Below are 22989 nucleotides of genomic sequence, written 5' to 3'. Positions count from 1 at the left end.
ATTTTAGGAATCCTGCCCCTCTAAGCCTTCCATACTTTGACTATCCCAGTTAGTGCTGGGGAAGTTGAAATCCCTTACTATTATTACCCTTTATTCTTAGATCTTTCAGAGATTTGCCTACATGTCTGTCCTTTTATCTCTCCTGACTCTTCATTTGAGGGCCTACTTTACACTCCCAGATATTGCTGCCTAAGTTCTACCCATTTGACCTTATTTGAGGAACCTTCCAAGATATCATCCCTTCTTACTGCAGTAATTGACTCCTTCACAAAAACCCTATAGTGCAGAAGGAGGTCACTTGGCCTATCAAGTCTGCACCAACAACAATCCCACCCAGGCCTTACCCCCCTAACCTCACATACCCACCCCCTGACAGTAAGGAAAATTTAGCATGGCTAATCAATTTAACACTTACATTTTTGGAGTGTGGGAGATAACTGGAGCACTTGGAGAAAACCCAGGCAGACAAAGAGAACATGCAAACTCCACAGTCACCCAAAGCTGAACCTGGGTCACTGGAGCTGCGAGGACACCACATCCTCTTTTACACCCTCCTTCTCAACCTGAACATTGAGTTGTCAGTTCTGCCCCTTCCTCAACCATGTTTTCGTGATAGCAATAATATCACATTCCCATATGTTAATCAACACCCTCAACTCATCTGCCTCGCTTGCCAGACTCCATGCATTAAAATAAATGCCATCCAGTCTTACCATACTTCTTCTTTGTGCCTTAACTTGTCTATAATCACTGTGCCTAGTTTTTTCTTCTATATTTGGCCATGCACCCCCTATTCTACATCCAGGCAATATCCCATCCCCCTGCCAAATTAGTTTAAACCCACCCCCCCACACCAACAAAACTCTTCGCAAGGATGTTAGCCCCATTCCAGTTTAGGTCTAACCCATCCAACTTACACAGGTCCCATCTTTCCCAGAAACGGACCCAGTAGTCTACAAATCTAAAGTTGTCCCTCCTACATCATCTCTTCAACTACACATTAATCTCCTCTATCCTCCTACTCCATGTGGCAGTGGGAGTAAAACTCTTGCTGCAGGATCTCATCCCTTTTTCAGTCCATATCGTTGTCAATATGAATCACAACCTCTGTCCATTTGTCCTCCCACTTACAGCATTTCAGCGACATCCCTGACCACAGAACTCGGGAGGTTACACACCATCCTGCAGTCACGTCTGCAGCTGCTGAAACGTCTGTCTGCATCCCTTACTATTGTGTCTCCTATCACTATTGGTCTTCCACTTCTATTCCTCCCACCTTTTGCAGCTGATCCACCCACAATGTGAACTTGACTCCAGCTGCACCCCCCAGAGGAACCACTGCTCTCACCATTTTCCAAAACAGAAAACCAGCTCTTGAGTGAGATGCACTCTGGAGCCCTTTGTAACTATCTATCTGCCTTTCTTCTTCTGATTGGTGGTTACTCATTCCCTCAGCACTTCCTTAAGCTGCAGGGTGACCACAATCTAAAAATGTGCTATCCACATAACTCTCAGCCTCGTGGATACATCTCAGTGCCTCGAGCCAATGCTCAAGCTCCAAAGCCTGGTGCTCAAGTTGGTCAAACCTGTGGCACTTCCCACACAAGTGGTCATCCAGCCTGCAAAGAGCGTTTACTAATTCCCACATACTGCAGGTGGTGCTACACACAGGATTGAGCTCCCCTGCCATAACTTTAAACTCATGTTAAATTTATGAAATTTATTTAAGAATTAAAAAACATAGATGTACCATATGACTTGGAAAGGCCTAAAATGTTTAGGGATGCCAACTGTAATCTGTGGCCAACCGATTCTGATGAAGCCCTGAGGCCACTGAACCCAAATGCATCCTTGTTGTGATGGTACTTGGCATACAACTGAATATACTGCACTTACATAAGCATTATTCCCAAAGATCTGGGTTCGATTCCTGGTTTGGGTCACTCTGCGGAGGCTGTATGTTCTCCGAGTCTGCATGGGTTTCCTCCCACAGTCTGAAAGCCGTGCCGGTTAAATACATTGGCCATGCTAAATTCTCCCTCAGTGTATCCAAGCAGGCACCAGAGTGTGGTGACTAGGGGATTTTCACAATAACTTCTTGCAGTATTAATGTAAGCTTGTGACATTAATAAATAAACTTTATTCCTGGGCGGGAGCAAAGGTGTAACAAAATCACACTGTGAACAATTAAAGATCTATTCAAAAAAAAGGAATGGATCAGGATGAGTAGTTTTACTCTGTAAGCAGGATTTATTTTGATGAAAACTAAACAGCCATTGAAGTAAACATTTTCTAATCCATAGTTTGGTGGCACTGGACATTTTAGGCCTCACCAGGAACTACAACAATTTTTCTTGTTTGAAGCATACCAGATTCCAGTATGCAGAACAGCAACTAATTAACTAGTTAGGTGATCTCCCAGTGGTGAATTGCATAATCTAAACAAACAATTTCCCTAAAGTGACAATTCAAATGTAAAATATAAAGGGAAGCCACACATTTGAGGCACACTAATCTCTATGATGCTGCCTCCCAACTGGAATGCTAGAACTTTCAAATGCGAGGCACTTTATGAAAATTAGATGCAAGTGTATTGGAGAGCCACTAGTTGACAAAAGGTCTTTTTAAAGTTTAGAGTGGCTGTCCTAGAATAACAGCAACAATTTCTCATTTCTGATATATGAAATTAACAGCACCGAGGCAGCGCTGTTTCAGGTATCCAACATCACATATGCCACTCTCAATCTATTTGATCCACTCCATGCGAAGAAATAGCTGATTGCATTGGATACTGCAAAGACTGTAGGTCTTCACAATATCTCAGCTGCAGTACTGCAAACTTGTGCTTCAGAGCTAGCTGGGTCTCTAGCTAAGTTGCTCCATCACATCTGCAATGTTGGCATCTACAAAACAATATGTAAAATTGTCCTGTATGTCCTGCAATCAGACAGCAGAACAAACCCAATCTGGCTAATTATCACCCACAGGTCTACTCTCAAACAATACTCTCAAAGTGATAGAAAGTATCATTGACAATGGTTGTAATCAGCACATGCGCATCAACAGCCTGCTCTGGCACTCAATTCAAGTTACACCAGGGCCACACTCCAGGCCTCATTACAACTTCGGTCCAAACATGGCCCATGTGCCACGGCCATGCTAAATTGCCCCTTAAAGAGGCATAGGTTAGGTGGATTAATCATGGTAAATGTGTGGAGTTACAGGATTGGAGCAATGGGAAGGGCCTGGGTGGGATACTCTTTCAGAAAGAAAGTGCAGACTCAATGGGGCAGATGCCCTCTTTCTATGTTGTATGGATTCTATAGTTCTATGGATGAAATAGAGGAATTCCTTATGGGGGTGGCAAATGACTGCCTTTGACATCAAAGCAATATATGAACATGGTCTCAAGGAGCCTTGAGGAAACTGAAGTCACTGGGAATCGGGGGAAATTTCTAACTTGATTATGATTTATTTTGCACAAAGAAAGATGACAGTGGTGATCGGAGGCCAATCACCTCAATCCCAGGACATTGTTGCAGGAGTTGCTCTGGGTAGGGTCCTAAGCTCAACCATCTTCTGCCAATTCAATTATCTTCCGTCCAACATAAGGCCAGAAGTGGGATGTGTGCCGATAATTCTAGTGTTTTGTACCATTTATAACTCCTGTGGCATCCAGAGCCAGCCACAGGTCCAATTTGCACACATGATTTTTTTTGTTGGGAAAAGCACATGCTAGAAAGCACAAAGCTCATAGTTAAAAGAGAGTCAGCCTGAAAAATTGTTCAAACTTCAATTACTTATATTTATTTTCACTGCTGAGAACTGATGACAGGAGGAGGACTGCAGTGTAGTCCAGTAGGGGAGGGCTTCATTTCACGAATTGATGGCTTGGATTGCAGATAAAACACAGAAGTTAAGACATCGCTGAGAAATAGAGGGGAATAAATAGGTATGAAACTGATTTTTCTTTTAGGGATATAAGGATTTGGGTCAAAAGCAGTTTAGCTCTTAATTGTAAACTGGGGAAGCAGACACAATCATTCATCGCATTTTACACAAACTTGAGTTTTGTCATTACTATTAATACTTTTGTCAGAAGCTTTAAAATGTTTGGCTGTAAATACATAAACAACTAACTCCGCTAGAAATTAATGCACAATTTAAACTGGGCTTGTTTACACTGATCTGGAAACGTGGATAGTTGTGGCGTCTCCAATGACACACATCATCCAAAATAAAAGATGTCATGAGCCATTTATAGGAAGAAATATTTCTCTACATTTCTGTGGGACCTTTTTAATTCTCTGGAGGCTGAAAACAGCAATCCATCTTTTTATGATTTGAGAAAGGATGCCAAGATCTACTTTTGAAAACCTTTTTTTGCAATTCTGTGTCTTAGTTTTGATGACAGATTAATTTTGTAAGATACTAAATTATTTAGAACATTTTAGTGTTCTAATTTAAATTTAAAATGTTATATTCTCAAAAATGAAATTTCATTCTCAAATTATATTTGAATAGGTCAAGTTTTGGACATTTTTAACATGACAGTTTATACCATCTCTGCCACATGGCATTTTTCTATTAAGATCAGGTAAGCCACTTGGGCACATGAGGATGTCTATGAAGTATCCACAATTATATCTATTTTTTATTGCTACTCTGTGAATGTAGCACCATGCAAGGAAGGAAGAAACCTTTAAAACTTGAACACACATGTAACATGATAGTTCTGTATTTTGCTTTCAAAAGGAATGACAAAACAGATGAATAATCAGACCCATTAGGTTAATTTCCATTAAGATACTAAAACAAGGATTTTACAAGAAATGCAAGAGCAAATAGCAGCCAACATAAATTCTGAAAGAAAGATTCCATCTAACCTCAACTTTATTTTAAGGAACTGACAATCAGGTTAATTGTGGAAAGTGTGGTAAACTGGGAAGTGTGATAAAGTTAGATGTCCAAAAGGACATGTCACTGTAAGTACTCAATTATCAGTGAAACAAATGATGTGTCCAGCAGACCAAATTGGAAATTCTCACAGCCCAATCAATTGGATAATGTTGGTGCCAAACTCTCTTCCACACAGTAAGGTAACTTTCAGGTCATAGGACCAGTGCTGCAAATCCTTAATGTTGGAGAGATCTCATAAACAAAATGTCTAATAATTTGCAGTGGCTAACAAGTGGGAAAGGAAACGAGAAATCCAGGATCAAATCTCAAAACATTGGCCCAGATTTTGTAGCAGTAAGCATGCTGACATTAAAACAAAAGAACTGTCAGCATCCGCAATGACTAAACCAACAGCATCTTCTGGAGTTTGCACACGCCTGAAATGGCTTATAAATCCAGACATTTCTGTCAGCAATTCTCCTCTTGGGGGTGCACTGCTGACCATAATCAATAATAATTCTACACGTAGACATTATCTTCCACTCTTACACTGTTTGCTTCGCTGCAAAATTCCCCAAACCTTGTTGAATGAGGTATAATTATGTTTTAAAACTGCACATTAACTTTATAATTACTGGTAAAAACTTTCTGCGGTTCTGAAAAGCTACTATATTTTTGGAATGCATTTTTTCCCATTATGATTTAAAAAGCCTACATTATGAAAAAATCTTTATTTCAGATTTTACCTTAATGCAATCAAAATTCATTTATTTTACTTTGAAATTTTAAGGAAGGGGATTCAGTGCATTTAATTTCCCAGTTTGCTGAAGTGAGAATAGTTCAATTCAACTGACTGCTTACCCTGTACATTGACATCACTGCTACTGCAAGTCTCAAGGTTCTCGATTTGGTATTAGATTTAAACTGCCATCAGGAGAGAAGTCTGCAACACAAGAGGTTGCTAGATCTTTGTGGGCACCTTTCTTAGGGGTTAGTGACAGGTGTTGTTGCTTCACTGTTGACTGTAAAGTCTGGGCCATTAACTGTTTGCAGGCACCAAAGTTACAAACTGATGATGCCAGACTTAAGAGACTCATCTCTAGCTGCCACAGGTCTATTTTCCCAAACCACTGATGCTTTGCTCTGTGCAAACTTTGGGTTCTATCAGCCCAGTTTATGTCCCCTGAAAAACATTCAAACTTCTGACTGTAGGTTGGCTCCCAAAAGATCTCTGGCCAATGTTAAAATTAATCAACTTCACTTAAATCTTCAGGCCTGGTATGGACTTATTCTGCTGCATTTTAATTCATATTTGTTGTGTTATAAAACACTATAACCTCCTCTTTACTGGTCTGGTACTTTCATTAAACACTTAGACACCAAACATCAATATGTACAAAATTAGCCAATACTGAAGGTAGACTCTACTGACCTGCTTCCACCATTGTAAGGCAACTTCAACCTGGAACCCAGCTTTGTGTTGATGTTTGTTTAGCACCCGTGAAGGTTCCCACATTCAGGTTCACAACATTCTGAGCAGATATGAGTGAGTCAAAGTTAAAGTCTAACCCATCTGCATCCATGAGTTCATTGCGAATGATGGATTCCACATCACAGTCTAAACTTCCATTGAACATATCCAAATCCAGATCACTGGGGAACTTGTCTTGACCCATAGCAGGAAGAATCATGTTACCAGGATACAAGGGAGGGCCAGAAAGAGAATCAGACAATCCTATTTGCATAGATTGATTGGCAGATGATTGAAGCTGGTGCTTACTGGAGATTGTGTTAGAGTCTGTTGGTAAAGCTACATGATTCAAGGAGTTTGACAAGGCACTATCGCCACTAAGTGCAGATGTCTGAGGTGGAGACTGGCGATGTAGCGGATTATGATTTGCCAGATTGGATTGGGCCGGGAAGGATGACATCATTGGATCATTATGAAGCATCAGGTTTCTATGTGAATTTTGTAAAGACACTGCAGAACTTGCCTGAGACATCAGAGGATCTGTCTGAGTCATCATGACATCACTGTGACTTAGAGAATCAGATGCAAGGAGATCTTGCAAAGTTTGGCTACCAAAACGAGAAATGGAAGAAAAAGTAGCTTGCTTATTTTCCTGAATGGTTTGCATGGGAGTCTGTCGCAAAGCATTCAAAGCAGGTGGTCCAAATATGGAATTGCTGAAACTATTTGGGGAACCTAAACCAGGACTCTTTGAGCCATAAGTAAAACTAGAACTCCTTTGCATGAGGCCCCCAGGTGATGACTGCTGAGCAGGAGCTAAGTTAATATTGTCCAGTAAATCATCCATCAGATGTTCTGTCAACCCATCATTCAGATTCATGGTTCCAGCCATGTCAGTCAACCTAGGTAGTTCAACAGTACATGGTTTACTTGCAGTGGGGGAAACATTGGATGGACTAGAGTACAGCATGGGAGACAATGGGGCAGCATCATCATCTTGAACATTGTCAAGTTCAGGATTGGCTATTATAGGAGAAAGCCGACCACTCAAAGTACTGGCATTTGAGTTTGTGCGTGAACGAAAGTCTGTCCATGCATCAAACTCATCACTACTGCGGGATGTTGGGCTACCAGGCCATTTTGTGTGTGGTGATGAGCTTTCAGCATTAACTTCTTGTGCAGCTTGTAGAGCTGCCTTTTTTTTTGCTGCTCTTCCCCTACTTTTTGCATATTTGTTGCTATTGTCCATGGAAACAGCACGCCTTCGTGGAGACTTCCCACCTTTTCCACCATCTGGATTGATCATCCACCAAGAACTTTTGCCTGTACCTTCATTCTGTACCCTGATAAATCTGCTGTGCAGTGAAAGGTTGTGGCGGATTGAATTCTGAAAAGCAAAAAATAATAAATATTACTCGTACACCAGCAAGGCAGAAGTATAAAGAAATTTTTAAAGAAAAAGTTACAACTGTATATTCTTAACAAGGAAGCAGATCATGGGCTAATTTAAATTAGCACATAGACAGGTTAAACTGTCACTCGGAAAGGCATAGATTGACCAGGGATATTCAAGCATGGCTTCGACCGTGTCCTACTGAATGTTTTGAGGAAATAACCAGGAGGATTGATGAGGATAGTGCAGCAGATGTTGTCTACATGGGATTTTAGTAAGGCATCTAATAAAGTCCTACATGGCAAACTGATCAGAAAAGTGAGATCCCTGGGGATACAGGGGAAGGTAGTGAGTTGGATCCAAAACTGATTCAGTAGCAGAAAACAAAGGGTAATGGTCAATGGATGTTTTGACGAATGGAAAGTGATTTCCAATGACATTCCATAGGGCTCAGTGCTGGGTTCCTTGTTGTTAGTTGTATATATTAATGATTTGGACTTGAAATATGGGAGGCATGATCCGGAATTTTGCATATGACCTAAGAATTGGTGATGCAGTTGATAGTAGAAAGGAAAGCTGTTGTCTCCAGAATGAAATCAATGGTTTGGTTGAGTGGGTGGAAAAATAGCAAATGGAATTCAATTCAGAAAAGTGTGAAGTAATGCAAACAAAGCAAAGGAATATTCAATGAATGGGGAGATTTTGAGAGGGGTAGAGGAAGGGAGATACCTTTGAGTGCATGTTTACAGGTCCCTGCAGGTTAATAAGGCAGTAAAGAAGCATATAAAATGCTGTCTTTTATTGGGCGAGGTATTAAATATAAAAGCAGGGATGTGCTGGAATTGCATAAAACACTGGTTAGGTCACAGCTGGAACTTTGTGTACAGTTCTGGGCACTGCATTTCAGGAAATACATTATTGCTCTGGAGAGAGTACAGTGGTGACTTTAAAAACGTTGCCACGGCTTGAAAATTGCAACTACGAAGAAAGATTGACTAACTTTTCACCCTATGTATTATTTGTGTGAAGTTGTAGAGCTGCAAATCAACATCCAGATAATGGATAACACAAAAGTTAGGAACATATTAGGTAATATTGATGGGAGTAGCAAGTTCCAAAAGGACAAACCGATTGATTGTCAAAAAACAATGGCAAATGGAGATCATGTAGAGAAGATCCATTTAGGATTTAAGGAATATTTTCTTACAGCAAAAATACCATTGACCAGAAAATCAGTTGGACTTGCCACAAACAATGGCCACAAGTGCAGGTCAGAGGCTAGGAATACAGTAGTGAGTAACTCACCTCCTGACTCCCTAAAGCCTGTCCACCATCACAAGTCAGGAGTGTGATGGAATACTCCCCACTTGTCTGGATGGCTGCAGCTCCAACACCACTCAAGAAGCTTGACACTATCCAATCCGCTTGATTAGCATCATAGTCAGAAACATCCACTCCCTCCACCACCGACATTCAGTAGCAGTAGTGTGTACTATCTTATAAGATGCAATGAAGCAATTCAAAGATCTTTGGACAGCACCTTCTAAACCCAAGATCACTTTCATCTAGAAGGACAAGGGCAGCAGATGCCTGGGAACACCATGGGAGACAATACACATCTCTTTAACCTATGCTTAATGCTATCTCCACTCACGTTGTCTGCACCTTTAAGACTTGATTAGCTGTAAAGACTCACATTCTAATCAGTATTCTGTAAACTGAGTGTGTGCCTTTATATGCCCTGTTTGTGATCAGAACTCCCCACTCACCTGATGAAGGGGCAGAGTTCTGAAAGCTAGTGGCATTTGCTACCAAATAAACCTGTTGGACTAACCTAGTGTTGAGAGACTTCTTACTATGAAAACCACCACCTCCCAGTTCCCCTCCAAGCCAACTCACCATCCTGACTTGGAAATATAATCGCTGTTTCTTCACAGTTGATGGGTCAAAATCCTGGAATTCTCTCCTAAACATCATTGTGGGTCAACCCACAGCATGTGGACCACAATGATTCAAGGGGGCAGTTCACCACCACCCTCTCATGGGCAACCAGGGATGGGCAATAAACGCTGGCCAGCCAGCAATGCCCAGGCCCCATGAATGAATAAAAAAGTCTACACATGAAAAAATTAATGCACAAGTACAAAAGAAAGCCATTTAAAAAATCTAATTAATGCTCTTTATCTCAAGGAGGCTGGAATTCAAGAGCTGGCAACTGAGAGAATTGGTCACACCCCTTTTGGAGTACTACATCCAGTTATTGATACTGAGCCATAGCTGTTTCAAGCTCTTCACTATTTAGAAAGCATCATGTTCTATCCTTTTCAGGTTCAAAGTGAATAACCTTACATTTGCCTACATTGCTAGTATTTTGCTTCCTTTGCTTAAATCTATCAAGATCTTTGTAATTTTGTACTTCCATGTCATCAAATTTGGATATGTGCCTATTTTTATCATCCAAGTTGTTAATGAACACAGTCAATAGTTGAGGCCCCAAAGATCCTTGTGGATCTCCATGGACCCTTTATGCTCATAATTTATGGCTACTCAGATGAATACCATGATACATTTTGAAATGTGATCAGCACTGTCAATCTGTATGGACAGATTACGTATTAAGTATATAGTTTGTCAAATGTCAGGCATTGCTTCCAGAATTTTTGATGGTAATTATCACAATAACACTTCCGCTTAGATCAGCACTGCTGCTGGTGGTAATTACACTACAGTATAAAGGGAAGGGTTCATCAAAAGGCTATGTCAAATGCACACTGCTAAAAACCAGTAGTAATCAACTATAAGACTTTTAAAAATAATAAAACAGACAACCAACTTCTCTTGTCACTGGAGAGGTTCATGGCTAGAAATATGGAAAATAAGTTTAAAGGCTCTTCTACTTTTTTGTTCAGACTACCACTGCCTTGTATCCCAACTCAGCCTCCACACAAAGAAAAGTGCACAAAGAAACATGAAGTTTCATTTGGAAATTAAGGAGGGAGAAATTCAATTAGGTCATGCATTGGGCGCAGGGATTACTGCATAAAATTACTTTGTGCCTGGTCCCATTGAGGAAGGCAGCACACAAACCGTGAAGCCTGCTCAGCCCTGAGAAAAACCTGCTGCTGATTGATTGCACAGTTAACAGTGTGTGATGCAAACCTAGTCTGTCCACTTCTTAAAAGCAGCTACTGGAAAAGTATTAGGAAAGCTTTCAAAGAGGGCAGGTAATGGAGTAGCAGGGTAAAGGATGAGTACTCCCCAACTTCTCGGACACAGGGGCTTTAGTGACGAGAGATCGCTTGACATCTTCCTTAACTCAATTTGTCCTATTGCTGTGGCCACAATTGAGACTCCAGGATGGTGTGCTGCCTCCCTGGTGCCAGGGTCAAGGATGTCTCTGAGCAATTGCAGGACATTCTTAAAGGGGAGGGTGAGCAGCCAGAGGTCATTGTACATATTGATACCAACGACATAGGTAGGAAAAGGTCCTGAAGTGTGAATATAGAGAGTTAGGCAGTATATCGAAGGTAGTAATTTCAGGACTACTACCACTGCCACCTACTAATGAGTGTACGAATAGGAGGATAAGGCAGATGAATGCATGGCTTGACAGCTGGTGCAAGGAGCAGGGATTCAGATTTTTGGATCATTGGGATCTTTTCTGGGGAAGGACTGATCAGTTCAAGCGTAAACCATCCCTCTTGACCAGGACAAGACTGACATCCTGGCGGAGAGATTTGCTACAGCCACTCAGAAGGGTTTAAACGAGTTTGGCAAAGGGGGTTGGGATCCAAAGCAGTAGGGATACAAGAGAGAAGTTTGAGAACACCACAGAAGTTAGAGAGCACAGGAAGTAGTAAATGCAGTAATCCTAGTACCAGACAGATCAGGCAAAAGCAGGACAGAGAGCAAGGGAAGTCCAGATTAAACTGCATTTATTTCAATGCAAGACGTCTGACAGGCAAGGCAGATGAACTCAGGGCATGGATGGGTACTTGGAACTGGGATATTATAGCAATTTCTGAAACATGGCCAAGGGAGGGACAAGATTGGCAGCTCAATGTTCCAGGTAACAGATGCTATAGGGAAGATAGAACAGGTGATAAGAGAGGGGGAGTCGCACTTCTGATTAGGGAAGGCATCATGAAAACTGTACTGAGAGGGGATATATCTGAGGGTTCGGCCATTGAGTCTATATGGGCAGAACTGAGAAATAAGAAGGGGGAAATCACTTTGATAGGGTTGTACTTTAGGCCCCCAAATAATCGGTAGGAAATTGAGGAACAAAATATGTAAGGAGATTACAGATAGCTCCAAGAAAAATAGGGTGGCAATAGTTAGAGATTTTAACTTTCCCAATATTGGCCAAAACAGCCATAGTATTAGGGGGTTGGATGGAGAGAAATTTGTTGAGTGTATTCAGGAGGAATTTCTCATTCAGTATATGGATGGCCCAACTAGAGAGGGGCCAAAACTTGACCTCCTCTTGGGATATAAGAAAGAGCAGGTGACAGAAGTGTTAGTGAGGGATCACTTTGGGATCAGTGGCATTATTCTATTGGTTTTAAGATAGCTATGGAGAATGATAGGTCTGGCCCAAAAGTTAAAATTCTAAGTTGGGGCAAGGCCAATTTTGATGGTATCAGGCAGGAACTTTCAAAAGTTAATTGGGGAGTCTGTGGGAAGGCAAAGAGACGTCTGGTAAGTGGCATGCTTTCAAAAGTAAATTAACCAGGGTTCAGAGTAAACGGATTCCTCAGAGAGTGAAGGGCAAGGCTAGCAGAAACCTGGATGACTTGGGATATTGAGGCCCTGGTCAAGAAGAGAGGCACATGACATGCATAGGCAGCTGGGATCAAATGAATCCCTTGAAGGGTATGGGGGTGTAGGAGTAGAGTTGAGAGGGAAATCAGGGAGGTCAAAAAGGGGACACGAGATTGTCTTGGCAGATAAGGCAAAAGATAATCCAAACAGCTTTTACAAATACATAAAGGGCAAAGGATAATTAGGGAAAGAGTGGGGCCTCTTAAGGATCAACAAGGTCATCTATGTTGACCATAGATGGCCACAAGAGATGACAAGATCCTAAATGAATATTTCTCATCAGTATTTACTGTTGAGAAAAGCAAGGACGTTAGGAAACTTGGGGAAATAAATAGTGATGTCTTGAAGAGTGTACTTACGACAGAGGAGGTAGTGCTGGAAGTCTTAAAGCGCATCAAGGTAGATAAATCCCCAGTTCCTGATGAAGTGCCTCCCAGGACATTGTGGGAGGCTAAGGAAGAAATTGCAGATCCCTAGCCAAGATATCTGAATCATCAATTGTCACGGGTGAGGTGCGTGAAGATTGGAGAGTGGCAAATGTTGTGCCTTTGTTTAAAAAGGGCTGCAGGGAAAAGCCTAGGAACTACAGGCCAGTGAACCTCACATCTGTGGTGGGTAAGTTGTCCGAAAGTACTTGGAGAGACAGGATCTGTAGGCATTTAGAGATGCAAGTACTGATTAGGGACAGTCAGCATGGCTTTGTGAGTGGAAAATCATGTCTCACAAATTTGATTGAGTTATTTGAAGGGATAACCAAGAAGGTAGATGAGGGCAATGCAGTTGATGTTGTCTACATGGACTTTAGCAAGGCCTTTAACAAGGTACCACATGGTAGGTTGTTGCATGAGGTTAAATCTCACCAGGATCCAGGGTGAGGTATCTAAATTGATACAAAATTGGCTTCTTGACAGAGACTAGTGGGTGGTTACAGAGAATTGTTTTTCAAACTGAAGGCCTGTGACCAGTGGTGTGCCTCAGGGATCAGTGCTGGGTCCAGTTTTATTTGTTAAGGCCACACTTGGAATACTGTGTGCAATTCTGCTCACCCTATTATAGAAAGGATATTATTAAACTAAAAAAAGAGTGCAGAAAAGGTTTACTAGGATGCTACTGGGACTTGATAGATTGAGTTATAAGGAGTGGCTGGATAGACTGGGACCTTTTTCTCTGGAGCGCAGGAAGCTAAGGGGTGATCTTATAGAGGTCTATAAAATAATGAGGGGCACAGATCAGCTAGTCAATATCTTTTCCCAAAGGTAAGGGAGTCTAAAACTAGAGGGCATAGATTTAAGGTGAAAGGGGAGAGATACAGAAGTGTCCAGAGGGACAATTTTTCACACAGAGGGTGGCAAGTAACAGGAACAAGTTGCCAGAGGTAGTAGTAGAGATGGGTACAATTTTGCCTTTTAAAAAGCATTTAGATAGTTACATGGGTATGCTGGGTATAAAAGGGATATGGGCCAAATGCAGGCAATTGGGATGAGCTTAGGGGTTTAAAAAAAAAGGCAGCATGGACAAGTTGGGCCGAAGGGGCTGTTTCTGTGCTGTAAACCTCTGACTCAATGGCTGTATTTTGCAGTTTAATTAAAATTTAAGAGTAAAGTGAATGACTGAAATACAGATGTGATTCAGCTCAAAGGCAAAATATAAATTCACATTTAAAATTCCTGGTTTTATTATCATCAGAATGGAGAAATTTTACATTCCACAAATATAAAATTGATACAGCTGAAATGAAGAAACATTTTTGTCAAAGCTTTTCATATTGCATTTATTAGGACATTTGTAAGAATACAAAGCAAGGGAAATCAACACATTTATATTGCATGAAAAGTGTGCGGATTGGTTGGCAAATGTACTTGGATTGGTAGAGGCATTATTATGGATAATGTACCTGTTGACAGGTAACTGCCTAGCATTATTTGAAATTTAAACCAGGCAGTTTGACTATGATTGGTCAAGGCATTGCCTAGAAGAATGAACTAGAGAATGGCTGTCATTTATTTTGTTTTGCTGAAACAGGCGCAATGTGTGCGCATATTGTTTGAAAAGGATAGGACCCTGTGTATTAATGCACACAGCTTCCAATACATTTAAATGGCCACACTGAGACCAACTGACAACCTTAAATTGGTTATCAGCATAGTTCTTAGCATACTGAGGATTATTTAGCAAATGTTGTCCAATCGTGGAACCACATTTAATGTTGGCCACTGAGTTTTGCAAGCACAGGCTGCTTCAGAGTCTTGTACCTCATCTGTTGTGAACAGTGGAAGGGACAAGCTGCTTGATATGATCCTCCATTTTTTTGAGACTTTTGGCCTTGTACTGGAACGATCCTGTGACATGCCTTAGGACTTTTCAATGTGTTAAAGGCACTAAAGATGAGCTATTTTATTATTAATAAAAAGAGGAACTATATGTTAAGACAAGTTTTCCAAGATATTCCAAGAAAGATTATTTGAATGCAAATATATTTCAAAATAATTCAATAGTCAATTTAAAAAAAGGTTTGTGGTACACCAAGAATTTGGTTAAACTTTGAGTCACAACAGGCTTCTACTGTGAGATAATAAAGCACACCTGCATTATGATTTAATATTGGTATCAGCAAAATGATCTTTTAATTCTATTCAGTTTTCCACAATTCCCAAACAAAATCCACACTGCCAGATTGTTGAGATCGTGTTTAATTCTAGAACAGCACTCCAGTCAGATATTTGCTATTGTAAGCAAGATTTATTTCTAGTTTAAGTTTGTACAACGATTGACATTACCTTCTCAACTTTGCAAACTAGAACGTGGTTCAGAGTTCATTATTATATTCTTCACTGCGGCCAATATATGGGCCAAACAGATAAATACGTCCTAGGTTTCAGATGTCTCTGCATATTGCTCAGGAAATCAACCTTTGTTATATACAAAATCCACTAAATTATCTAACTCACAGACAATTCTTACCACAAACCAAAGCTTTCTGACATGGCAAATGTAACCACTAATATTTTGAGCATGTTAATGTATACTCTGTTGGGAGACCAGGGACTTTAAACCCAGACATTCAGTAATTGCTTCCTGCACTGGTGCTTCTTGGCATCCCTTTATTGCAGCTTTGTTAAGAGAGTGGTGGTTAATCTTGACTAGCATTGCTGCCTTGTTGCGAGTATGTTTTGATGCTAACTTTTTAGGTTTCTAATTGTTAACTTCTGAAATTAAGGGGATCAGTTTGAGGGGTCATTACAACATACAGTTTTGCATAATGCCACAGCAGATTACATGGTTATCAATCCACCAAAAGATTTAGGATACTTCACACTGCTCTATTTAGCTTTCTTTCTGAGGACCTGAAACTGGTAACAAATTTTGCAGGAAATACATTGTCTGTAGGAATGGCAATGGAAGAATGTTGAAAAGTGACCAAAACTGCCCTGGAAAATAAAGTTTATACAAGCAAGTAAAATCCTTTCAGCCAAATTTTCCACAGTATGCATAAAAGTTGATTAAAATTGGAGTTGGTGAAAGAGTTGGTTATCTGTAAAATCCTGATAAGCAAGACCATTACCGGTAGTTTCAGATAGATGAAAATAAACAAGATTACTAATAGGGGGGACACAGGAATGTTTTGAATCAGCTGTAGTGTACATTTTATTCACTGTTTAAATCTGAAGTATTCCCCAAGAATAATATTTAATCAAAATTGTGCAGACCAACACTGGCAGCAAAGCTATAAAAACAACTTTTGTCTTGACAATAAAAGGTGCCAAATTCGTTTTCTTTCCCTACAATGCATACATATTGGATATAGATGGCAAGTGTATTTAAGAAACTAATTTTTATTGCATTTATTTGGAATCTAAGTGTCATATATGTTTGGTTTCTTACTATAAACTTGACACCAGCTGCAACTTGTTCAAACAGAAGCTTTTTTGTTCTAAAGCAGCACATGGTATTAATTTATCATTCTATAATGTAAAAAGGAAACCACTCACTTTAAAAGTAAAAAAGCAAGTTGTGAAACACCAATCTATAAAATCTCTGGAAACTACAAACTCCTCCAAAACTAAGTTATGCTAGAATTAGTTACATGCTATTTCACAGCACAATGCATTTACACCTACAGTTGGTGGGTTTGCCTCAAAATAACTAGGCGATAAGTGCAAATTTTTAAAACTTGCCCTCAAAATTTGATTTCCTTCACTTGGGTGCAGTCAGGCCTTAAGTACTTGTACAATAGAAACAAAGAAGATAGGAGCAGTAAGTAGTAGGCCATTTGGCCCTTCGAGCCTGCTCTGCCATTTAGTACAACCATGGCTGATCGTCCAACTCAACAGCCTAACCCTGCTTTCTCCCTATAACCTTTGATCCCATTCGCCTTAAGTGCTATATCTAGCTGCCTCTGGAATATATTCAACTGTTTTGGCATCAACTACTTCCTGTGGCAATGAATTCCTCACTTTCACCAATCTTTGGGTGAAGAACTGTCTCCTCATCTCCATCCTAAATGGTCTACCCCGAATCCTCAGACTGTGATCCCTGGTTCTGGACCTCCCCCACCATCAGACATATCCTCCCTGCATTTACCTTGTCTAGTCCTGTTAGAATTTTAAGTCTGTATGAGATTTCCCCCCAATCCATTTATCTGAATTCCAGCAAAAAAAAGTCCTAGTCAGTCAATCTCGCCATCCCCAGAATTAGCCTGGTAAACCTTTGCTGCACTCCCTCGAGAGTCAGAACATCCTTACTCAGAAAAGGAGATCAAAACAGTACACAATATTCTAAGTGTGACCTCATCAACACATCCCTGCTCCTGTATTCAAAACCTCTTGCAATGAAAGCCAACATATCATTTGCCTTCTTTACTGCCTGCAGCACCTACATGTTTATCTTCAGCAGCTGGTGCACAAGGACACTCAGGTCCTGCTGAACACTCCCTTCACACAATTTACAGCCATTCAGGTAGTAATCTGCCTTCTTGTTTTGGCTTCCAAAGTGAATATCCTCACATTTATCCAAATTATACTGCATCTGCCTTTGATTTGCTCATTTACCCAAACTGACCAGATCATTCTGAAGGATCGTTGCATCCCCATCATAGTTCACCCTCCCATCCAACTTGGTATCATCTGCAAACTTTGAGATGTTACAGTTTGTTCCCTCATTCAAATCATTACTATATATTGTGAATAGCTGGGCTCCCAGCACCAATCCTGTGGCACCTCAAGTTACTGCCTGCCAACTTGAAAAGGAGCCATTAATTCTGAGCCTGTTTCCTCTTTGGCAACCAGTTTTACGCAAGAACATAAGAAGCAGGAATAGACCATCTGGCCCCTTGGGCGTGCTCCGCCATTCAATAAGATCATGGCTGATCTTTTTGTGGACTCAGCACCACTTAACCGCCTGCTCACCATAACCCTTAATTCCTTTACTGTTCAAAAATGTATCTATCCTTGCCCCAAAAACATTCAAAGTAGTCTCAACTGCTTCACTGGGCAGGGAATTCCACAGATTCACAACCCTTTGTGTGAAGAAGTTCCTCCTCAACTCAGTCCTAAATCAGCTTCACCTTATTTTGAGGTTATGCCCCCTAGTTCTAGTTTCAACCACCAGTGGAACTAACTTCCCTGCTTCTATCTGATTTATTCCCTTCATAATTTTATATGTTTCTATAAGATCTCCCCTCATCCTTCTGAATTCCAAAGAGTACAGCCCCTCCTCATGAACCAACCCTCTCAACTCCAGAATCAACCTAGTGAACCTCCTCTGCATCCCCTTCAGTGCCAGTATGTCCTTTCTCAAGTAAGGAGGCCAAAACCATACACAGTATTCCAAGGTGTGCCTCATCAGCATCTTATACAGCTGCAACACAAATTACGCTGTTTTTAAACTCCATCACTCTAGCAATGAAGGACAAAGTTCCATTTGCCTTTTTAATTACCTGCTGCACTTGCAAACCAATTTATGATTCTTGCACCAGGACATCCAGGTCCCTCTGCATAGCAGCGTGCTGCAATTTTTTACCATTTAAATAATAATCCATTTTGCTGTTATTCCTAACAAAATGGATGACCTCACATTTACCAACATTGTACTCCATCTGCCAGACTCTCGCCCACTCACTGAGACTATCTATATCCCTTTGCAGATTTTCAGCATCCTCTGCACACTTTACTCTTCCACCCATCTTAGTGACATCTGCAAATTTTGACACATTACACTTGGTCCCCAACTCCAAGTCATTTATGTAAATCGTAAATGATTGCGGTCCCAATACCGATCCCTGAGGCACACTACTGTTCAGGAGATGGTCCTTGTGGTGGAAAAGACATGAGGTGGACCATCAGTTTAGGATTAAAAAAGGTTGTGAACATTAGTCAACAATATGATAAGTGCTGTCGCAATTTATGTTAAAGATATTGGAAAGTATTGCAATAGAACTACTTCAGTACATAATCTAAAAGCAAAATACTGCAGGTGCTGAAAATCAAGCTAAAATCAAAATAGTGTCATGGTCTGAAATGTTAGCCTGTTTTTCTCTCCATATATGCTGTCAGACCTGCTGAATATTAACTTACTGCATATATGGAGATAAAATGATTCATCTAACCCAGACAGACAGCATTGCTCGACAGAGAGCTGGCATGGACTCAACAGACCAAATGGCCTCCTTCTGCGCCCTAATCACGCAATTAAAATCCACAGGAGATTGATGGAATGAGATTCCACACTTGTAGAAGTACATTGTCATTGCAAAAGAATTATTTGGCAATAATTAATACCACATCATTGAACAGTTACTTGGAAAATTGACAAGTCCCAGCTTCATCATATAGTTTAAACTCCATCTACAAAGTACAATGAAACTTTACGAAGGTATGTGAATTAAGTCAGGCAGAACAATGTCATTTTCAGAGTTTTTGGAGGTGCAGGATATTTGTAAATAACTTCTGGATTTCTGTATTTTATTGCTCATGTACCATCACCCAAAGGTGCACACAAATAGCAATGAGCATGCTTTTTAGCCTCACTATTATTTCTACAGCATAATCAGCCCCTTATTTCCTTTCAGTCATCAAAATTCAAAAAAAAACAACTGGGGATTAGTATTCAACAATAAAAGCTGAAGGGGCAATTGCATAACAGAAAAACCACAAGACCCAAAGTTAGTCCAATACATATTCATTTATAAAGAGAATGCAAGAAGTGAAGTCATAACACTTGGGTTATACTACAGTAATGTATTGACCAAATTATTGCCCAATTACCACTAAAACAGATTAACTGGATGAATGCAAATTGATAGCCACAAATGTGGTTATATATGATAAGCAATTAAGTCTACGTGAAGTGTGTTTAGATGTCCTAAGGATATGAAACATACCATTGCAAATTCAACTTGATTTTAAAACCTAGATTAAATCAATTTAAAATTGAAGTCCAAAATTAGTTTATTTATCAGTCACCAACCAGTAAGGCTTACATTAACACTGCAATGAAGTTACTGTGAAATCCCCTAAATCCCCCAGAAATTCCATTCTGTGTAAGTGAGGATAGAAAGTATAAAGTTACTGTCAAAGCATTTAGCAAAAGATTATTTATTTTGATTGGTAATAGAAATTCCTTAGATTAACCATTTAATGTAAAAGTTGAGTGATCACTATCCTTTCCATCTCTTCCCTTCTGAAGGAATCTGATCCAATTTCCTTATCACACGTGATAGTTTATTTTCCTAAAAAGGGTGCTAACTGAAAATGAAAAGAATACAAATTATAAAGTAGCAACAAAACGTTTGAGAAAGCTTTTCTATGCAGCACTTGCAATGCACAACCAAATCTTACCTTACATCAGCATTCATCACTAATATTCTGCATAATCTCTTTCATTTAATCAACTACAAGACAGTAAACTGAAATCACAGTACTATTTTCATTTAATATATTCAGATATATCAGTTGGAATACACCCCAAAGTTCTGTATATCATAAATCACAACTTATCATGCCAAGATTTTATGGATGAGTGAAGTTCTACTAGCCTCTATTTTGCATACTGGGAATACAAGAACAAACATTCCATTCCACATGACCAAATGTGCTTTCTTTTGGAATATTCTGTGCTCTTGTTCCACAACTTTAACTTTTGCCAGCATGCATTCATCACACTTGAGGTATTTCCTCGGCACAAGCCAGGAAGAGCTGATGTGTGCTCCCAACTTGTCTACAGATTAAACAATAAAGGAACTGAGATTCGCTCTAAAATAAAAACAGAAAATGCTGGAAATACCCAGGTCAGGAAATTTGCTCTTCTTGTAAACAATAGGATATCTATATACTGGAGGGGCCATCACAAAACAATGAGAGATCAAAAATGCACAAGATTACAAGTTTGGGTTGTTACAGTAAATGACTGAGCAATCAGGAGTTAAGAATTCAAATCTGATCTTGGGTAGTTCTGCTTTAAAATGTGGGGTTATCTTTTTGGCCTCAAATCAGGCTATGTATAAATATCTCTTCCTCGGTTTTGCACCCATACTTTTCCATGCCTTTTTTCCTTTCCTAATATCCTTAATTTTACCCCTGCACTTCCTAGCAGAAGAAATTGATATCTGTACTGGAGGGTCTCAGTCATTTTCTTTGTGGGAACGTAATTTTATCTCCTTTGGGGCGCGGCGGAGGCCAGGCCAGGGCGGCGAGGCCACAGTAGAGAGGAGATACGAGACTTCAATAACTTTTTTAAAAACAAAGGAATTAATTAAAATAGCAATGGAATGCAAAGTGGTGTGTTGCACCTGCGTGGTGTGAGAGCTGGTGGACCCCAATGTGGTTTCTGGTGAACACGTCTGTAATAAATGTTGGTTGTTTAAGGAACTGTGGCTCATACTTGCTGAGCTAGCGTTTGAACTTCAGATGCTGTGGCACATTGGGGAGGGGAAATGGTACCTGGACACTGTGTTTCAAGAGACAGTCACACCCCTTAGATTAACTACCTTGAATTCAACCAGTGGTCAGGGGCAGAAGAGTTTGACTGTAGGCGACGCAAATAGATGAATCCAATGAATAGCACTGCACGAGCCTCAGCCCTTGTCCAAAACGATCCTTGCCCCTTGTGTGGATCAGAAAGTGGACTGTAAGGATGAAAAAACTGACCACAGCACTGTGATTCAGGGAGCAATTCAAATGACGGGAGAAAAGACAAATGTTGTCTTAATTGGGGATAGTATAGGCAGTGCAGCATGTGGGAGATGTGGGACATTGTGATCATCACTGGGTAAAGTAGGGGCTGTAGCATTTGGACGGCCTATTCTAAACCAAACTGGGACCAGTGTTCAGTGTCCAAGACAAAGTATTCCAGTTGATCAAGAGCCCATCCACCAGTATAAACATCCACTTCTTCCGCCATCAGTATACACTAGCTGCAACACAATTCTACTTTCTCAGAAAACTAAAGAAATTTGGGATGTCAGCTACGACTCTCACCAACTTTTAGAGATGCACCACAGAAAGCATTCTTTCTGCTTGTATCTCAGCTTGGTATAGCTCTTGCTCTGCCCAAGACTGCAAGGAACTACAAATGATCATGAATATACCCCAATCTATCTCGCAAATCAGCCTCACATCCATTGACTCTGTCTGCACTTCCCATTGTCTCAGTGAAGCAGCCAGCATAATTAAGGACACCATGCACCCTGGAAATTCTCTCTTCCATCTTCTTCAATCAGGAAAAAGTCACAGAAGTCTGAGGTCACGTACTGACAACTTGAGAGCAGCTTCTTCCCTGCTGCTGTCAGATTTTTGAAGGAACTTGCTGTGCATTAAGTTGACCTTTCTCTACACGCTAGCTATGACTGTAACACTACGTTCTACACTCTCTCGTTTCCTTCTCTGTGAATGGTATGCTTTGTCTGTATAGCGCACAAGAAACAATTCTTTTCACTGTATGTTAATACATGTGACAATAATAAATCAAAATTAAATCAAAGACACCCAGGTCTCATTGTCCATGCACCTCTCAATTTATAAATATACAGATAATAATCTGTTTCCTGTTTTTGCTATCAAAGTGCATAACCTCATACTTATCTACATTATACTGTATTTGCCTACACAGCTTGTTCAAATCACACTGAAGGGTCTCTGCACCGTCCTCACAGCTCACCCACCTTTCCACTTTGTTTTATCTGCAAATTTGGAGATTTTACATTTAGTTCCCTCATTCACAATCTATATTAATGATTTAGATAGCTGGGATCCTAGCACCAATCCCTGCAGTACCCCATTAGGTGAGCTGATGAAGGGTCATCCTGACTTTAAACGTCAGTTCTATTCCCTCTACACAGACACTGGTCGCATTTGCTGAGGTTTTCCAGCATTTTCTGTTTTTGTTGCTAAATTCAAGGATACCATGT

The 22989-nt window shown here is 40.3% G+C and overlaps 1 protein-coding gene across 2 annotated transcripts in view; it reads right to left on the bottom strand.

Annotated features, from left to right (window-relative positions):
• LOC145345169 (forkhead box protein O3-like) overlaps positions 1–22989 on the bottom strand; it is a 172264-nt gene that overhangs the window by 94477 nt on the left and 54798 nt on the right. For both annotated transcript variants that reach the window (XM_080192871.1, XM_080192870.1), the window contains exon 2: positions 6332–7757. In XM_080192871.1, the coding sequence (XP_080048997.1) occupies positions 6357–7757 (1401 nt within the window). In that variant the 3' untranslated portion in view covers positions 6332–6356. The remainder of the gene's footprint in view (positions 1–6331; positions 7758–22989) is intronic.

This window comes from Carcharhinus amblyrhynchos, chromosome 7, assembly GCF_965287045.1.
Source record: "Carcharhinus amblyrhynchos chromosome 7, sCarAmb.v2.hapA, whole genome shotgun sequence".
Classification (NCBI taxonomy): Eukaryota; Metazoa; Chordata; class Chondrichthyes; order Carcharhiniformes; family Carcharhinidae; genus Carcharhinus; species Carcharhinus amblyrhynchos.
Note: the sequence above shows the minus strand (reverse complement) of the source record. Positions and strands in the feature narration are given on the sequence as shown.